Genomic DNA, 15,349 nt, shown 5'->3' on the forward strand with positions numbered 1-15,349 from the left:
TTAGACTGAATAAATAGAAGCACAATTGCTATCATATGGAATTATAAAATATTTTTGACAAAATGCTGCGAACCATTGGAGGTGTGTGTGTGCCAACTGCATGTCTCGAGAAGACAGTTGTTTCCCCCACACGTATCTCTCACCCTCTCTGCTCCATCACACTTCTCTACTGCTCTCCTGTTTCGCTTCCCCTTCTCTTCGGATCCCTAGTCAAGAATGCAAATATTTTCTGGTCTCCATGTTGGGAAACTGACCTGGAAGATTCAATGAAAAATTACATTTTAGCTTTGAGACTTAATGGCCCTTTGTGGATCCAGATAATCAGATAGAGAAAATAAACGACTGTAGAAAGTTCTTAAAAAAGAACTTTTCCAGCATGGGGAGGAACACTTTTATGCATTTGTAAAATGAAATAACCGTACCTTTTTTTTTTTTTTTTGGGGGGGCCTTGGCCTGAGACTTGTGATATCTTAGTTACCTGACCAGGGATCGAACTTGCACCCCCTCTCCCCCAACATTGGAATCTCAGAGTCTTAACCACTGGATCACGGGAAATCCAAACTGTACCTTCTTATCCTTCATCAGTTCCCTGCCCTTTGCCCTCAGGGAGAGAAACACAGCCCATGAGGAGTACATCTCACCCAGAGGGTGTTATAGTCTAGCCCCATTCGTGACTCCAGAGCCACTGTCCAAATAGAGAAAATACTTAAATACTCTGCTCTCTTCAATGAGCTGCATGCTAATGGGAAGCAGAGTGGATAGATACTCCATCCACCACGAACACAAATATTCTGATTTAGACTTACATTTCCAACTCCTCCACTGGTTGATCTTTATCCAGACAGGCTGGTGGGCAGAAGGGTAAAAGGACTTGACTTCATTTCCCTTTGCATGCTTCCTGCCCAGAAATGTCCAGAGATACCCCAAAGAGATGTGAAATGACTGGAAGAGGAAGAAGGAGGAACACAGCAGAGGCTGAAACTGGACCATCAGTTCTGTAACTGTGAACAATGTAGTAGACATGGAGGCTGGACGGGGGCCTGCTTCCTCTGGGAGCTCAGCTTCCCGGCTTCTCCAGCCACCTTTGTCCCTTTCCTGGCTTTTCATGCATCTGAGATGTGTACAAACAGGGGCAAGAAATCCATCGGGAGTGTTCCACTAAAACCCCATGCCATGTCTGGACTGTGGGTGGTGTACTGGAGCAGAGGTAAGCTGTGAGTGTTGTAAAACCTCTCCATTTGGTTTATAGGAAATGTCTTTGTAGCCAGATCCCTTTTTTTATAGTGGGGCAGTGGTTTTCAAACTGTTCAGGGATGAATGTTAGGGGTTCTCGAAAGGAATGTGTAATCGTGGCTTGCGTGCGTGATAAGTCGCATCAATCAAGTCTGACTCTTTGCAACCCTATGGACCGTAGCCCTCCAGGCTCCCCTGTCCGTGGGATTCTCCAGGCATGAATACTGGAGTGGGTTGCCATGCCCTCCTCCTGGGGATCTTCCCAGCCTAGGGATCAAACCGGGGTCTCTTAGGTATCCTGCATGGCAGGCAGGTTCTTTACCACTAGCACCACTTGGAAGCCCATGCAATCATGGCAGATACTTCTACTTTAAGTGACTTCTAATCTATGTGGCTTTCTCATCTCCAATGCCATGAGGCTGCCATGTGGTGTCATGGATACAGCACAGAGGAATCAAGCGTGGTGTGAAAACCCATGATTCCTGAATATGCTCTCTGTGTACCTGAGGAATAACTCTCCATCGCCACATTACTGAGCGTGGAGGAACCCTCCTGCCCTTCACTGAAGGCCACGTGAGATGGAATTTACCACCACGTGGCTGTCGGCCCCGTGCTCCAGCCCCAGCTTACTGAGTGCACTTGCTCTCTGTGGCAAGTTGGAGGCCGAGGCACACTGTCACCCCTCCTCCTCTGCTCTCTCCGCCAGGTCCTGTTCAAGCTCCTTCTGGGCAGTGCTAAGTTTGGAGAAGCCGCCTTATTTCTTTCCATTCTGGGTGTGTTTAACATCCTCTTCATCACCTGTATTCCTGTCATCCTCTACTTTACCAAAGTGGAATACTGGAGCTCTTTTGATGACATTCCATGGGGAAACCTTTGTGGATTTTCAGTCCTCTTATTGAGTAAGTGGCAACTACCCTGCCAGAATCCCCAGAAAGCAGGGACTGACAGACTGGGATCCGGAAAGCTCCAAGGCATGGAAAACCATGCCCTGAAGGAGAAAAGCAAGTCTATTATCATCCTTAAGTTCTTCATGGTTTTCTAAGTCATTCTGTCGCAAAAAGGAAAGCCTTTGTAATGATGACACTGGTTCTAATTCCAGGACTACGGTCGCTGTGGTAGTACCCATGGCCATGGCTGCTCTGAACAGTGAACTAGCGGCTAAGGGTAATAATAGTACATTACTTATCGGGCTGGTTCTTGTTCAATTGCCGAGTCATGTATGACTCTTTGCAACCCCACGGACTGCAGCACGCCAGACTTCCCTGTCCTTCACTATCTCCCCGAGTTTGCTCAAACTCATGTCCATTGAGCCAGTGATGCCATTCAACCATCGCATCCTCTGTCATCCCCTCTTCTCCTGCCCTCCAGCCTTCCCAGAATCAGGGTCTTTTTCAATTAGTTGGTTCTCCACATCCGGTGGCCAAAGAATGGGCTTCAGCTTCAGCATCAGTCCTTCCACTGAATACAGGGCTGGTTAGAAGTTGGCAGATTAATACTATAACAGGGAAGAAACTTTTGTATTCTATTACAAGTTTATCACTAAAAGGATGATGCCTACAAGCTTAAATTATGCATAATGCTCCCCAAGCAATGTGCCTTAAGCTAAATGTGCATTATTTCCTGTTTAGCTCACAGGAAATAGCCTGACTAGACCTGCTTGTGAATGGCTGTAGAGAGGAGGAAATTAACACACCCTCTCTGGAGACTGATGGGAACCAGGAAGTGTTCGGCTCTACTCTCTCCCCTTTTAGTATAAAAGGAGCCTGAATTCTAACCCAGATGGGATGGTTCTTTGGGACATGAACTCACCATCTTCTCGGTTTGCCAGCTTTGTTGTTATTCCTTGCTCCAGCAACTGACCTTTCAATTATTGGCCTGTCGTTAACAAGCAGTACAAGCTTAGAGTTGTTTAACAATCCACACAGAGCTCCTAGAACACTACCTGATGACGTTCAGTAAATATTATCACTATTAGCGTCGTCATCACCATTACTTCATCATCATCATCATCATCCTCATCACCAGTAATTGCTATAAGGCTGGTCCTAGGCAGGGAAGCATCCAAGGAGGAGCCTCACTCATTTCTATCTAAAATGTGTATCCCAAAGCTCCTGATCATAGTCATCCCAGAATCACTGCCAGCAGCAGAAAAAAGCAAAGTTAGTCAGATAAGTAGGATAGTCCCATCCTCTTTTCTAGTGCCTTCTCACTGGTAAGCTTTTTAAAATTTCTTTCTTCTTTTTCCAAGCTCAGGGAAGAGAAGAGCCCTGAGTAATCAGGATGTTTGGCCCTAATCCCCAGTCCTGGAGCCCTTGCAGGAACCCAAGTCCCCTGAGTCAGAATAAAGAGCAAAATACCTAGACCCCAGCCTCCTCAGAGAAGCTGGGGTTGGACAGGCCAGAAGGGATGGAAAGTCAGGGCTGGTCATACATAACACCTATCTTTTTATTCTTTATTTCAGCATTCAATATTGTATTAAATTTTGGAATTGCTGTTACATATCCTACTCTGATGTCTCTTGGAATCGTCCTCAGCGTACCTGTGAATGCAGGTAAACTTCTGTGGCTCTCTGTATCTGTTTGTAAACACACACACACAAACACACACGTGCACACACATACTCACATGTATTCTTGCTTGCCTGGTACAGTGTGCGGGTTTAACCTCTCCTACAGAAAGAAACCACTTGGGTAAAATGTTGACGTCTGTGACACATGCAGTATTTTCTTCAGAGTGGATTGATTTTCACATATAACACCAATGTACAGAAAGTCTAAAATCACCTTTATTTGAGCCAGTGTGGAGATCAGAGATGAATATTATTAATATTATTAATAAGTAGACACGAATAGGTAGCAGAAAAAAGTTTTTTAGTTTTCATAAGCAGCTTTCTAGAAGAGAATGTTAGCTCAGGGTATGGCAGGCATGAGATAGAGACACGTTCACAACTACAGAAGTGTAGACATTGCTCCCGGAGTCCCAGAAGAGAGCCCTCTGTCCAGCTGTTCAGGACCCCGCTCTGTTTTTCACGGGGACTCACCAGCACACTCAGTCGGCTCTTCTAAAGCGTGCCATCACCTGCCCCTCACCTCCTTCCTTTTCCTGGCTCATGCTGCTATGAACTTGGGGTTTTCCTCCCAGAATCTCCCCGAGTCATACCTGGCCTCTCTGTAGAATCTGTTTGTGAGTCACTTCCCAGAGCACTCACCCCCTTGACCTTGGCACAGCTCCTGCCACAGCCATCTCCTGACCTGCCCACTTCTGGGCCATTAGAGGACTAGGCTCCCAGGGAACGGCAACCCCATATCCTGTTCAGTCTGGTGATAATAAGCCTGGAAGCATAGGTCAAACCACAGTCAACTTCCAGAGGTCGTCCTTCGTCGCATTCCACATGGTCTGTATACGCCTTACCCTGGTCCCAGGCTTCTTGGGCCCGGCACCTGCACAGAGGGAGGGTGACCAGTCCCCTGTCATAACCTCTCTGGGCCCTTACTTATCCCCTAAAAATGAAGGTTGTCCCTCAGTCATCACCTCGGTTGATAGGAGGACCACATGAAATGATTTATGAGGCAGAACTTCCAAAGGTGGGAAGCCCCTAAGCAGCTGGAGAGCTGGTAGAAAAGTGGTCCCCGCTTCAGAAAAATAACTCATCAACATACCCCCACTGCATCTTAGTGTGTCTTTACAGTCACAGAGCATTCTTATTTCAAGGAGGCATATTCCAGGTGACCCCTGTATAGAAGCTACTTGGACTGTATCATACAGTCAGTGTGTGAGAGGTTAATCAGAATCCTCTGCACTATAAGAGGGTCGGCAGTGTATCAGAGGAAGCAATGACAGTCAGTTCTCCAGGGGAGGAGGAGCAGAGGAATCAGTGGTTCTCCGACCTATCAGAGCAGAGCCCTTGCTGGGCTTTCTGACACTCTAGCATAGCTCAGGGGACTGGCTGACAGGCTCTGATGGCTCACTGTAAAGAATCCGCCTGCCATGCAGGAGACCTGGGTTTGATCCCTGTGTCAGGAAGATCCTCTGGAGGAGGAAATGGCAACTCACTCCAGTATTCTTGCCTGGAGAATTCTAAAGACAGAGGAGCCTAGTGGGCCACAGTCCATGGGGTCACAAGGAGTCAGACACAACCGAGCAACTAACACTTTCACTTTCTTTCATTTGTAAACTAACAGGCTGTTCTGCCGGTATTAAAAATTAAAGTGTTTCTGAATTAGAGGGAGATAAAAGAGGTGCTTTAATTCCCCAAAAGAACTGCTAACAAAATGTTTTTCTCAGGTTTGCCCCTTACCTCCCTGCCCAGCCTCTAGATGGAGGCAAGAAGTGCAGGAAGAAGCGGGTGGGACAAGAGGACTGGAGGAACAGGAAGGGGGATGACAGAGCAGCACCCTCGTGGGGCAGACGAGGCAGGGTAAGGGGCGCAAAGGGAGGGACAGCATGGCAGGCTTCAAAAGCTGCACGTGCAACTCAGAAAAAACTCTTTCACAAACTGAGTTTTTAAAAAAAACAATCTGATTCTCCCTTGTGTGGAGTTCAGCTCAGTTCAGTCACTCAGTCGTGTCCGACTCTTTGCTACCCCATGGACTACAGCACGCCAGGTCTCCCGGTCCATCACCAACTCCCGGAGTTTACTCAAACTCACGGCCATTGAGTCGGTGATGCCATCCAACCATCTCATCCTCTGTCGTCCCCTTCTCCTCCTGCCTTCAATCTTTCTCAGCATCAGGCTCTTTTCTAAGGAGTCAGTTCTTTGCATCAGGTGGCCAAAGTATTGGAGTTTCAGCTTCAGCATCAGTCCTTCCAATGAATATTCAGGAGTGATTTCCTTTAGGATGGACTGGTTGGATCTCCTTGCAGTCCAAGGGATTTCTCCAACATCACAGTTCAAAAGCATCAACTCTTCTTTATGCTCAGCTTTCTTTATGGTCTCACATCCATTCTTGACTACTGGAAAAATGATACCTTTGACTAGATGGACCTTTGTTGGCAAAGTAATGTCTCTGCTTTTTAATATGCTGTCTAGGTTGGTCATAGCTCCTAGGTTGTCATGGAGCAAGTGTCTTTTAATTTCATGGCTGCAATCACCATCTGCAGTGATTTCAGAGCCCAAGAGAATAGACCGTCTCACTGTTCCCATTGGTTCCCCACCTATTTGCCATGAAGTGATGAGACTAGATGCCATGATCTTAGTTTTTTGAATGTTGAGTTTTAAACCAGCTATTTTCACTCTCCTCTTTCACTTTCATCAAGAGGCTCTTTGATTTCTGCCATAAGGGTGGTGTCACCTACATGTCTGAGATTATTGATATTTCTCCCAGAAATCTTGATTAAAGCTTGTGCTTCATCCAGCCCAGCATTTTGCATGATGTACTCAGCATATAAGTTAAATAAGCAGGGTGACCGTATACAGCCTTGACATACTCCTTTCCCAATTTGCAACCAGTCTGTTGTTCCATGTCCAGTTCTAACTGTTGCTTCCTGACCTGCATACAGGTTTCTCAAGAGGCAGGTCAGGTGGTCTGGTATTCCCATCTCTTTCAGAATTTTCCACAACAGTGATCCACACAGTCAAAGGCTTCAGCGTAGTCAATAAAGCAGATGTTTTTCTGGAACTCTTGCTTTTTCTGTGATCCAACGGATGTTGGCAATTTGATCTCTTGTTCTGCCTTTTCTATATCCAACTTGAACATCTGGAAGTTCTCAGTTCACGTACTGTTGAAGCCTGGCTTGGAGAATTTTGAGCATTACTTTGCTAGCATGTGAGATGAGTGCAATTGTACGGTAGTTTGAGCATTCTTTGGCATTGCCTTTCTTTGGGATTGGAATGAAGACTGACCTTTTCCAGTCCTGTGGCCACTGCTGAATTTTCCAAATTTGCTGGTATACTGAGTGCAGCATTTTCACAGCATCATCTTTTAGGATTTGAAATAGTTCAGCTGGAATTCCATCACCCTCACTAGCTTTGTTCATAGTGATGCTTCCTAAGGCCCATTTGATTTTCCATTCCAGGATATCTGGCTCTAGGTGAGTGATCACACCATCGTGGTTATCTGGGTCATTAAAATCTTTTTTGTATGGTTCTTCTGTGTATTCTTGCCACCTCTTCTTAATATCTTCTGCTTCTGTCAGGTCCATACCATTTCTGTCCTTTATTGAGCCCATCTTTGCATGAAATGTTCCCTTGGTATCTCTAATTTTCTTGAAGAGATCTCTAGTGTTTCCCATTCTATTGTCTTTGCATTGGAAAATATGCAAAACTTGCATTGGAAATATGCTAAGGAAGGCTTTCTTATCTCTCCTTGCTATTCTTTGGAACTCTACATTCAGATGGGTGTATCTTTCCTTTCCTCCTTTGCCTTTCACTTCTCTTCTTTTCTCAGCTATTTGTAAGGCCTCCTCAGACAGCCATTTTATGTGGAGGCCTGCCTCCAAATTTGCTGTTTGATTTAGTTAAGAAAAGAGAAAAAGAAAGCAAAAAAAAGGAAAAGAAAACCAACTTTGGATCGCTTTTGATCTTTAGTTATGAAGAAAATGATGATCCAGACTTGTACGAACTGATGTGAATCCTGTTCTCATTTTGTTCCCTCACCTCAACGGTCAGAAATGAGCTTCTTGGGCCTTTAATAAATGTGTATAATCAGCGATGACATAGATGGCATTAGAGCCTCACACTAATAATACCCTGGAGTGGAGTAAAAGTTTGTATCTATTACTTTCAGAGAACCAGGTGGAGTTTGGTCTTTAGAACATAAATATATGGGACTTCCCTGGCAGTCCAGTGGTTAAGACTCTGCACTTCCAATGCAGGGGGCACAGATTTTATCCCTGGTTGGGGAGCTGGGATCCTACATGACGTGGAGTGCAGCCAGAAGTATAAAAATAAATAAAATCTTTTTAAAATGTGAAAAGCACCAAGAATAGAAAGAAGGCAATAACATTTTAATTGTCCTGGCACTCCAGAGGTGGCCACAATCAATTTTGGTATATACTGGATTGGCTGAAAGTTCACTGGGGTTTTTCCAGGAGAGCGTATGAGAAACCTGAATGAACTTTTTGGCCAACCAGTATATATACAGGGCTTCCCAGGTGGCTCTAGTGGTTAAAAAAAAACCCTCCTGCCAATGCAGGAGATTCAAGAAACACGGGTTCAATCCCTGGGTCAGGAAGATCCCCTGGAGTATGAAGTGGCAATCCACTCCACACTCTTGCCTGGAGGATTCCATGGACAGAAGAGCCTGGACAGTTATAGTCCAGGGGGTCGCAAAGAGTCAGACACACTGAGCAACTGGGCACACACACAATATATATATATATACACACACGTCTCTAAGTGCCTCTTGGGTTTTGTTTTGTCTCTCAGATAAATCGATATCCAAACTAAGGTGCCAGGTCAAGTCAGTTTGGGAAAGTGAAACATGGTGCAAGGCCTCCCACCAGCCAGCATTTCTAAAGTTAAGGGGGATTTGCTGGAGGCAGCTCTGCCTACCTGGTCAAGGGAGCACAGCGTCCACCCCGCAGAAAGGGCTGCTCCAGGCCCTGGTCTGGCAGGAGTCCCCTACCTCCTGATTGCCCAGGCCTGTCGGCCCCTGGGTAACCTCCGTTCTCTGTCTCCTGCAGTGGTTGATCACTACACCAGTAAGATCGTTTTCAACGGCGTCCGGCTAATTGCCATCATCATCATCGGCCTGGGCTTCCTCCTCCTCCTCCTGCCTGAGGAGTGGGACGTCTGGTTGATTAAGCTGCTCACTCGCCTCAAAGTAAGGAAGAAGGAGGAGGCAGCTGAGGGTGGAGCGGACCTGGGCTTGGGGCTTCAGAGCAAGAGCAGAAGGGCCCGGCCCTCCTTCGCCCGCTGACCATCTGCCCTAGGACTCTGCGGCAACTGCTCACGAGGGGGGTTCGTAATCTCTTCCTGACAGGGGGAACCTCAGTGAGGTGTACATACCTGTACAGTTTTGGTAATCTGCGGTAAGTTATATGGTATTTATTGGCATGTCCAACTTGCTTGCACTTTTTTCACATCAGATCTTTCACTTAAGGGTACCGATTCAATACGGGAGAGAACAGAAGAACCTCTCCGCTCTTTTTACATGAATGTAAAGCAGCTTAAAATGATCCTTGCCTAGATTGCTTGGGATGACAGGTGTTCTCGACATGGCAGGGCATATGTTTCAAATCTTTGCAACTGAAAATTACATTGCACACTGTGATTATTTCTCAGCGATGGTAGGTCATATTTTGTTTTATACCAGAGCTACACTCTTAATTTTAAGGGATTTCAATGAACCAAAAGATCACTCTGAGTTAACTGGGATAAATGGATTTCTGGATGGATGGGTAGATGGGATGTGAAGAGCTGGAGCAGAAAAGGAAAATGGACTTGAAAAACCATCGACTGTGGCTAACCTGGAGGGTGATGATTAGAGGAGGGCAGGCCGAACTGGGTAACAGAAAGGGGAAGTTAAGTCTTAGCCCCAGCTGGCTTGCCCTCACATGTCTGTGTAAGATCATGCGAGAGAAATTACAGTGCCTTCTACAGAATTTTTGTCTTTACCTATGTGAAGCGAGGTGACATTATAAGTCACTGGTGCCGTCTTATCATTTAGATGTAGAAATCTTTAGAAACAAACAAAATACTATATATATGTGTGTATGTACAAAAATGGCAAAGCTGATGACCAGCGTCACAGAACACAGGTCACGGTGTGCATATGAGGCAGAGTCCACAGATGAATCGCTGGTTGCTTTTACTTCCTAAGACCGAAAAATTATTTACTGAATCTGCAAACCTTTTTATGAAACTTTTAAGCACCAGGCTGTTTACTTCCACATCATAGGTCTGCCAGAAAATTCTATCTGTGATAGATCTGTAAAGAGGGATGAGGGGGTTAGAGTTCACTATTTTTGAAGTTTACATTGTTACATATCGAAATGGAAACCTTATTTTGAAATGTTGTCATAACCCAATGGTGCACTCTGTAACCATGGAGTCTTTTGTTTCCTAGGGGAAAGGAGTACTCATGACCTAAACTTTTTAGCAAATTATTATTCTCAGTTTCCATTACCTGTTTGGCCAAACAGATGAATAAACTATTTAAAAAAGAAGCATTTTGTGCTGTCTTGGCGGCAACTTTTTTCCTTTCCCACTAAGTGGGCTTCCTCACCTGATATTCTCCCAGCAAGCCCCATCCTCCTGCACCCTCAAGGCACAGAAAGCCATCTTGCCACTTCAAGGGAAGAAAGTTCTTAATGCAGACAAAGTTGCTTTCACAACTTCCCTGGTGGCTCAAACGGTAAAGAAAAATCTGCCTGCAATGCAGAAGACCTGGGTCCCATCCCTGTGTTGGGAAGATCCCCTGGAGAAGGGCATGGCAGCCCACTCCATTATTCTTGCCTGGAGAATTCCGTGAACAAAGGAGCCTAATGGGCTGGAGTCCATGGGATCACAAAGAGTCAGACACAACTGAACGACTAACACACTGTGCTTTCACAAAAGTGAAATGCAGGGCAAAGGTCCAGCCCTGGAAGGAAATGTCTCGAGGCAGGGTTTCCTCCTATCCTCCTCCCCCACCTGCCCCTCTCCTGGGGCACCTGCCTCCCTGGCTGTGCATCTCTGGTATGGCTTCTGCCTCCCTGTCCTGTGCAACCCAGTCCCTCGGCTCCCTTGCACTTGCGCCTCAGAGTGGCAGCCTCAGTCCCTAAACTGATCTGGTCTTTTCAGCTCTGCTGCCACACTTGACTTCACTGTTCCAGGCCACTGCAGCCAGGGGCTCTGAGGTCTTACATCTCTCATCCTCCGGCCACAGAGGGCCATGTTCTCTAAGAGGTCATGTGAACTGTGAGGCAGGCTTGGACCTGAGACCTTTTGCTAAAGTGCCTGCACACGGACAAACCTCTCCTCCAGCAACAAAATCCAAAAAAAAAAAAAAACCTGTATGGGACTAAGAATAACTGCACACATGCACAGTTAGGGCAAACTTATGGACAGAGGATATAAAATAAACCAAAAAAACCCAATTGCTATTTTTGAAGAGCCTGGAGCAAAAGTATCATGTCAGGAGGAAAAGCAGGGTACTGCACATGACCCCAGCACACAGCACCTCCTAGTTCAATTCAGTTCAGTCACTCAGTCATGTCTATCTCTTTGTGACCCCATGGACTGCAGCATGCCAGGCCTCCGTGTCCTTCGCCAACTCCCGGACCTTGCTCAAACTCATGTCCATCACATCGGTGATGCCATCCAACCATCTTGTCCTCTGTCGTCCCCTTCTTCTCCCACCTTCAATCTTTCCCAGCATCAGGCTCTTTTCCAAGGAGTCAGTTCTTTGCATCAGGTGGCCAAAGTATTGGAGCTTCAGCTTCAGCATCAGTCCTTCCAATGAATATTCAGGACTGATGTACTTTAGGATGGACTGGTTGGATCTCCTTGCAGTCCAAGGATGCAGTTCAAGCTCTGCCTAAGGGGTGGGCAAACCATCGAAGCCACTCCTCTGACCTGACCCCTGGACATACTCCTTCCTTCACCCCGTGTAAGGAACAAGCTTGCCCAACCTCAGGGAGCCATCAAGCAAGAGAACCTGTTGTTTGTCCCTGCTTCCCTTGGCTGCATCAGGGGCCCTGGTAAAAGACTTGTCTGAATTTCTTGTCTGGCCTCTAGTCAATTTCTATTGATTAAGGAGGCCAAAAACTCTGGTTGGTATCAAATGGAGAGGAGATGACAGCTTCTTTGGGATACCTTGTCCCGCCATCCACACATACATCATCTACACCGGGGTCCCTGACCCCAAGATTCTAATGCCTGATGATCTGAAGTGGAGCTGATATAATAATAATTGAAATAAAGGGCACAATAAATGTAATGCTTGAATCTTTATGAAACCATCCTCCTTCTCCAGTCCATGGAAAAATTTGTCTTCCAAGTATCACGGGATAAGAGTAAATGCAGGCTTATTTATTGTCCTCTGTCTGCTGGAGTGGGGGCTGCAATGCCCCTGGCTGGGTGGGTCTGCGAGTGTGTGAGTGAGAGACTGGGAGAAGCTGGCGCCATCGCTGGCCTCCTTCCTGCAGGGGAAGAGTCCCCGACACTGGCCTTGAGCAGCATCATGTGACAATCAGTCCCTCCTATTTGGACCAGAACAGACTTTGGGCCAAATGGACCCCTTCCCAGCACTGCAGATGGGGGTGAAGAGGCCCTGGGCCCTGGCTCCATCCTGCCCCCCTGGCGGTGGCGGCCGGGTGGCCCTTGGATCCGCGGTTGAGGTCCCACCCACGGGGGCGGGAAGTATAGCTCGATTTTTTTTGGACCGGGTGGAATATTTTTTCAGGCTCCAATCCCTTCCTTGATCTGGGCCCCTGTGGGTGGTCTGTTGTCCTCAGGGGTTGTGGGTGTAGGGGGAGGATCTTTGCGGTCTGAACTTAGGGTAGGGGAGGGATAAATGCCACATCCCCTCCTGGAGTTCCCCCACTGTGGCTGAGGTTGGATTTCATTTTGGACAGAGACTGAAGACCCTGGCCTTGGAATGGGAAGGGACCCACGCTCCCTGTCCCTTACCGTGAAAAGGCCTATTCCATAGCGTTTGGCTGCAGATCTGTGGTACCCTCCTAACCTGTTCCAGAAACTTCCTGTCTCCCAGTGGGGGGGCTGGGGCGTTTGGATGGCACTAGTGTGGACCCAAACCGGCCCTGGCAGGATCCAGGGGCAAAGCCTAGGGTCCCGGGGAGGGGGGCTGCGCCGTGGTGAGATGCCTTAGCCCGGGGTTGGGGGGGGAGGAGCGGGGCGCCTAACCTTGTTTCCCTTTGTGTCCGTCTGGATGTCCCCTCCCCGTATTGTCCCAGCGTTGGCCAGTGCTTGTCCACAAGAGGTGGACTGTGGTCTGAGGACCCAGAGAGCTGAGAACTCGCCCCTCCCCAGTGTCCGGGGGCCTGAAGGGACCGGTGGTCTCTGGGACCTGGTTCCAGCCATTTAACTGTGGCCTCTAGAGGTGGGGGGAGGGGGAGGGCCCCAAGGGACTTTGCTTTCAGGTGACTCCCTTCCCCCTGTCCTGCCTGGCCTCATCCTGGTATTTAATTAAACAAGTCTTTTTTAAACCCCCAAAAAAGAAAAATTTGTCTTCCAAGAAATCAATCCCTGGTGCCAAAAAAGTTGGGGACCACTGGTAAATGGGGTCAGAACCTGGAGCATGTCACTGCCTAGGACAGAGCTGCCTGCCCATGTCTCCCCTGTGTGCTGTGAGCCCCTAGGAGTCACCTCCATGACTCCCTGGTCTCCCAAACCCTCTAGTTACATGGCCAAACATTTCCTTTGTAGGCCATAATGTGAAAAACTGGGAAACCCTACACATGACAGATTTACCTTATTCTTCCATGGGCATAAAAGACTATGAAGACCCAAAAGATGTGAGAGTAGGGACTCAAAGAGATATCTGTAAACCTATCATCAAAGCTGCATTATTCACAGTCGCTAAGGGGTAGAAGCAACCCAGGTGTCCATCAATGGATGAATGGCTAAACATGGTAAATACATATAGTGTATGTATTCCCCTTCAAAGGGGAATGAAATTCTGATACAGGTTACAAGTTGGATGAACCTTGAAGACATTATACTAATCAAAAAAGCCAGTCACATAGGACAAATATTAACTGATTTAACTAATATGAGGTACCTAGTGTAGTCAGACTCAAAAGAAAGGAGAAAGGCAATTATTAGGGACCAGGAGTGAGGAGTCATTGTTCAATGGGTACAGAATTTCAGCTTTGTAAGATTATAAAAAAGTTCTGGAGGTTGAAGGTGATGATGGTTGTACCACAATGTGAATGTACTTAATGCCACTGAACTGCGCACTTAGAAATGGTCCAAATGGTACATTTTATATTATATATAATTTACTCCAGTAAAAAAAAGACTATGAAGATTAATATATGTGAAATTAAAAGGTTAAAACCTTCAGGAGAGGTTAATGTTTCTTCCAGAACATTATAAACATGACTTGGGGTGGGGGTTAGAGGATTTGAGAGATTTTTTTTTCCAGAAAGAACACAAACTACAACTTGTCCCACCCCCTCCACCCCTACCACGCAGATTTCAAGAACTGGGATGAGCCTGGGATGATCCCTTCAGAATGTGGACATAGGAGCCCAGCTGCAGTGCAGAGACGGAGCTCCTCCTTACTTGGGCTGCCACGGATAAAGAGACTGCAGAGACAGAAAGCTGTGGTTAGAGACCTACCTCCATAGAACAAGGGTGTTTCCAGATCTAGCCAAGGATACATGGCACGGAGTTCTTTATCTTCAGTTTTGAATATAAATGATATATTCTAAAACTAGAATGTAGTTATAGTTGTAGAATCTTGCCAATATGCCAACATTTCATAAACTGTATACTTCAAACAGGTAATTTTATGATATGTGAATTATATCTCAGTCAAGTAGTTTATGAAATGGTTGCTTCACAAAATGATTTAAAATTTCTTTGCCAAAATCTTACAAGTATAAAGGACACTTTTGGGGCGGCTGGCTTGGTTTTGGCTGCCCAGCATCTGATCCTTGTTGGAAGCAGCATTTTGTTATTGGTGCAGAAGCTGAAGGGAGCAGAGTCTCCATCTCAGATGCCAGCATCCGGTGGAGAGGGAGAGGTATGAACTGAACTTGGCCAGTGGGCTGCAGTCTCCCAGGGCTTGGCCAGACCCCAAGGAACAGCCCAAGAAAGGCTTGCTGACCGGTCAGTCCCCAAGTCCCTCCCATTCTCCTTTATCCAAACAGGTCCTTTGGATACATACAGTCCCAAAGAGCCTTCCAAAAAATTTCTCTTCTGTTTAAGACAGCAAGGCACAATTCTGTTGCTTGAGTTCAAGAACTCTGAATAATATGTGGGAGAAAAGTAGAATATTCAAAGAAAAATTGGACTTTTATTTGGCGGTTGTTCGTTTGTTTTGACTTTCTGGTACTCACATTTCTTGAATCTGGGCTCATTACTGCCAATCAGGACTCCTTGGTCAAACTGCTTTAAAGAATGGATGAGAATGATTCATCAGAAATACACCCACAATATATAAACAAAGAAGGTTTTAAAGTTTTTCACAGCACTTAAAATACATTAAAAATTTTTTTTAAAGAA

At 46.4% G+C, this 15,349-nt stretch overlaps 1 protein-coding gene across 1 annotated transcript in view; it reads left to right on the forward strand.

Annotated features, from left to right (window-relative positions):
- SLC35F3 (solute carrier family 35 member F3) overlaps positions 1-10,341 on the forward strand; it is a 146,483-nt gene extending 136,142 nt beyond the window's left edge. The window contains exons 5-7 of the mRNA XM_055425793.2: positions 1,940-2,132; positions 3,695-3,784; positions 8,857-10,341. Coding sequence (XP_055281768.1) covers positions 1,940-2,132; positions 3,695-3,784; positions 8,857-9,092 — 519 coding nt within the window. The 3' untranslated portion in view covers positions 9,093-10,341. The remainder of the gene's footprint in view (positions 1-1,939; positions 2,133-3,694; positions 3,785-8,856) is intronic.
- Positions 10,342-15,349: the final 5,008 nt, after the last annotated feature.

The sequence above is a fragment of the Moschus berezovskii genome, chromosome 12 (assembly GCF_049115385.1).
Source record: "Moschus berezovskii isolate FMDL1 chromosome 12, NW_MosBer_1.0, whole genome shotgun sequence".
Classification (NCBI taxonomy): Eukaryota; Metazoa; Chordata; class Mammalia; order Artiodactyla; family Moschidae; genus Moschus; species Moschus berezovskii.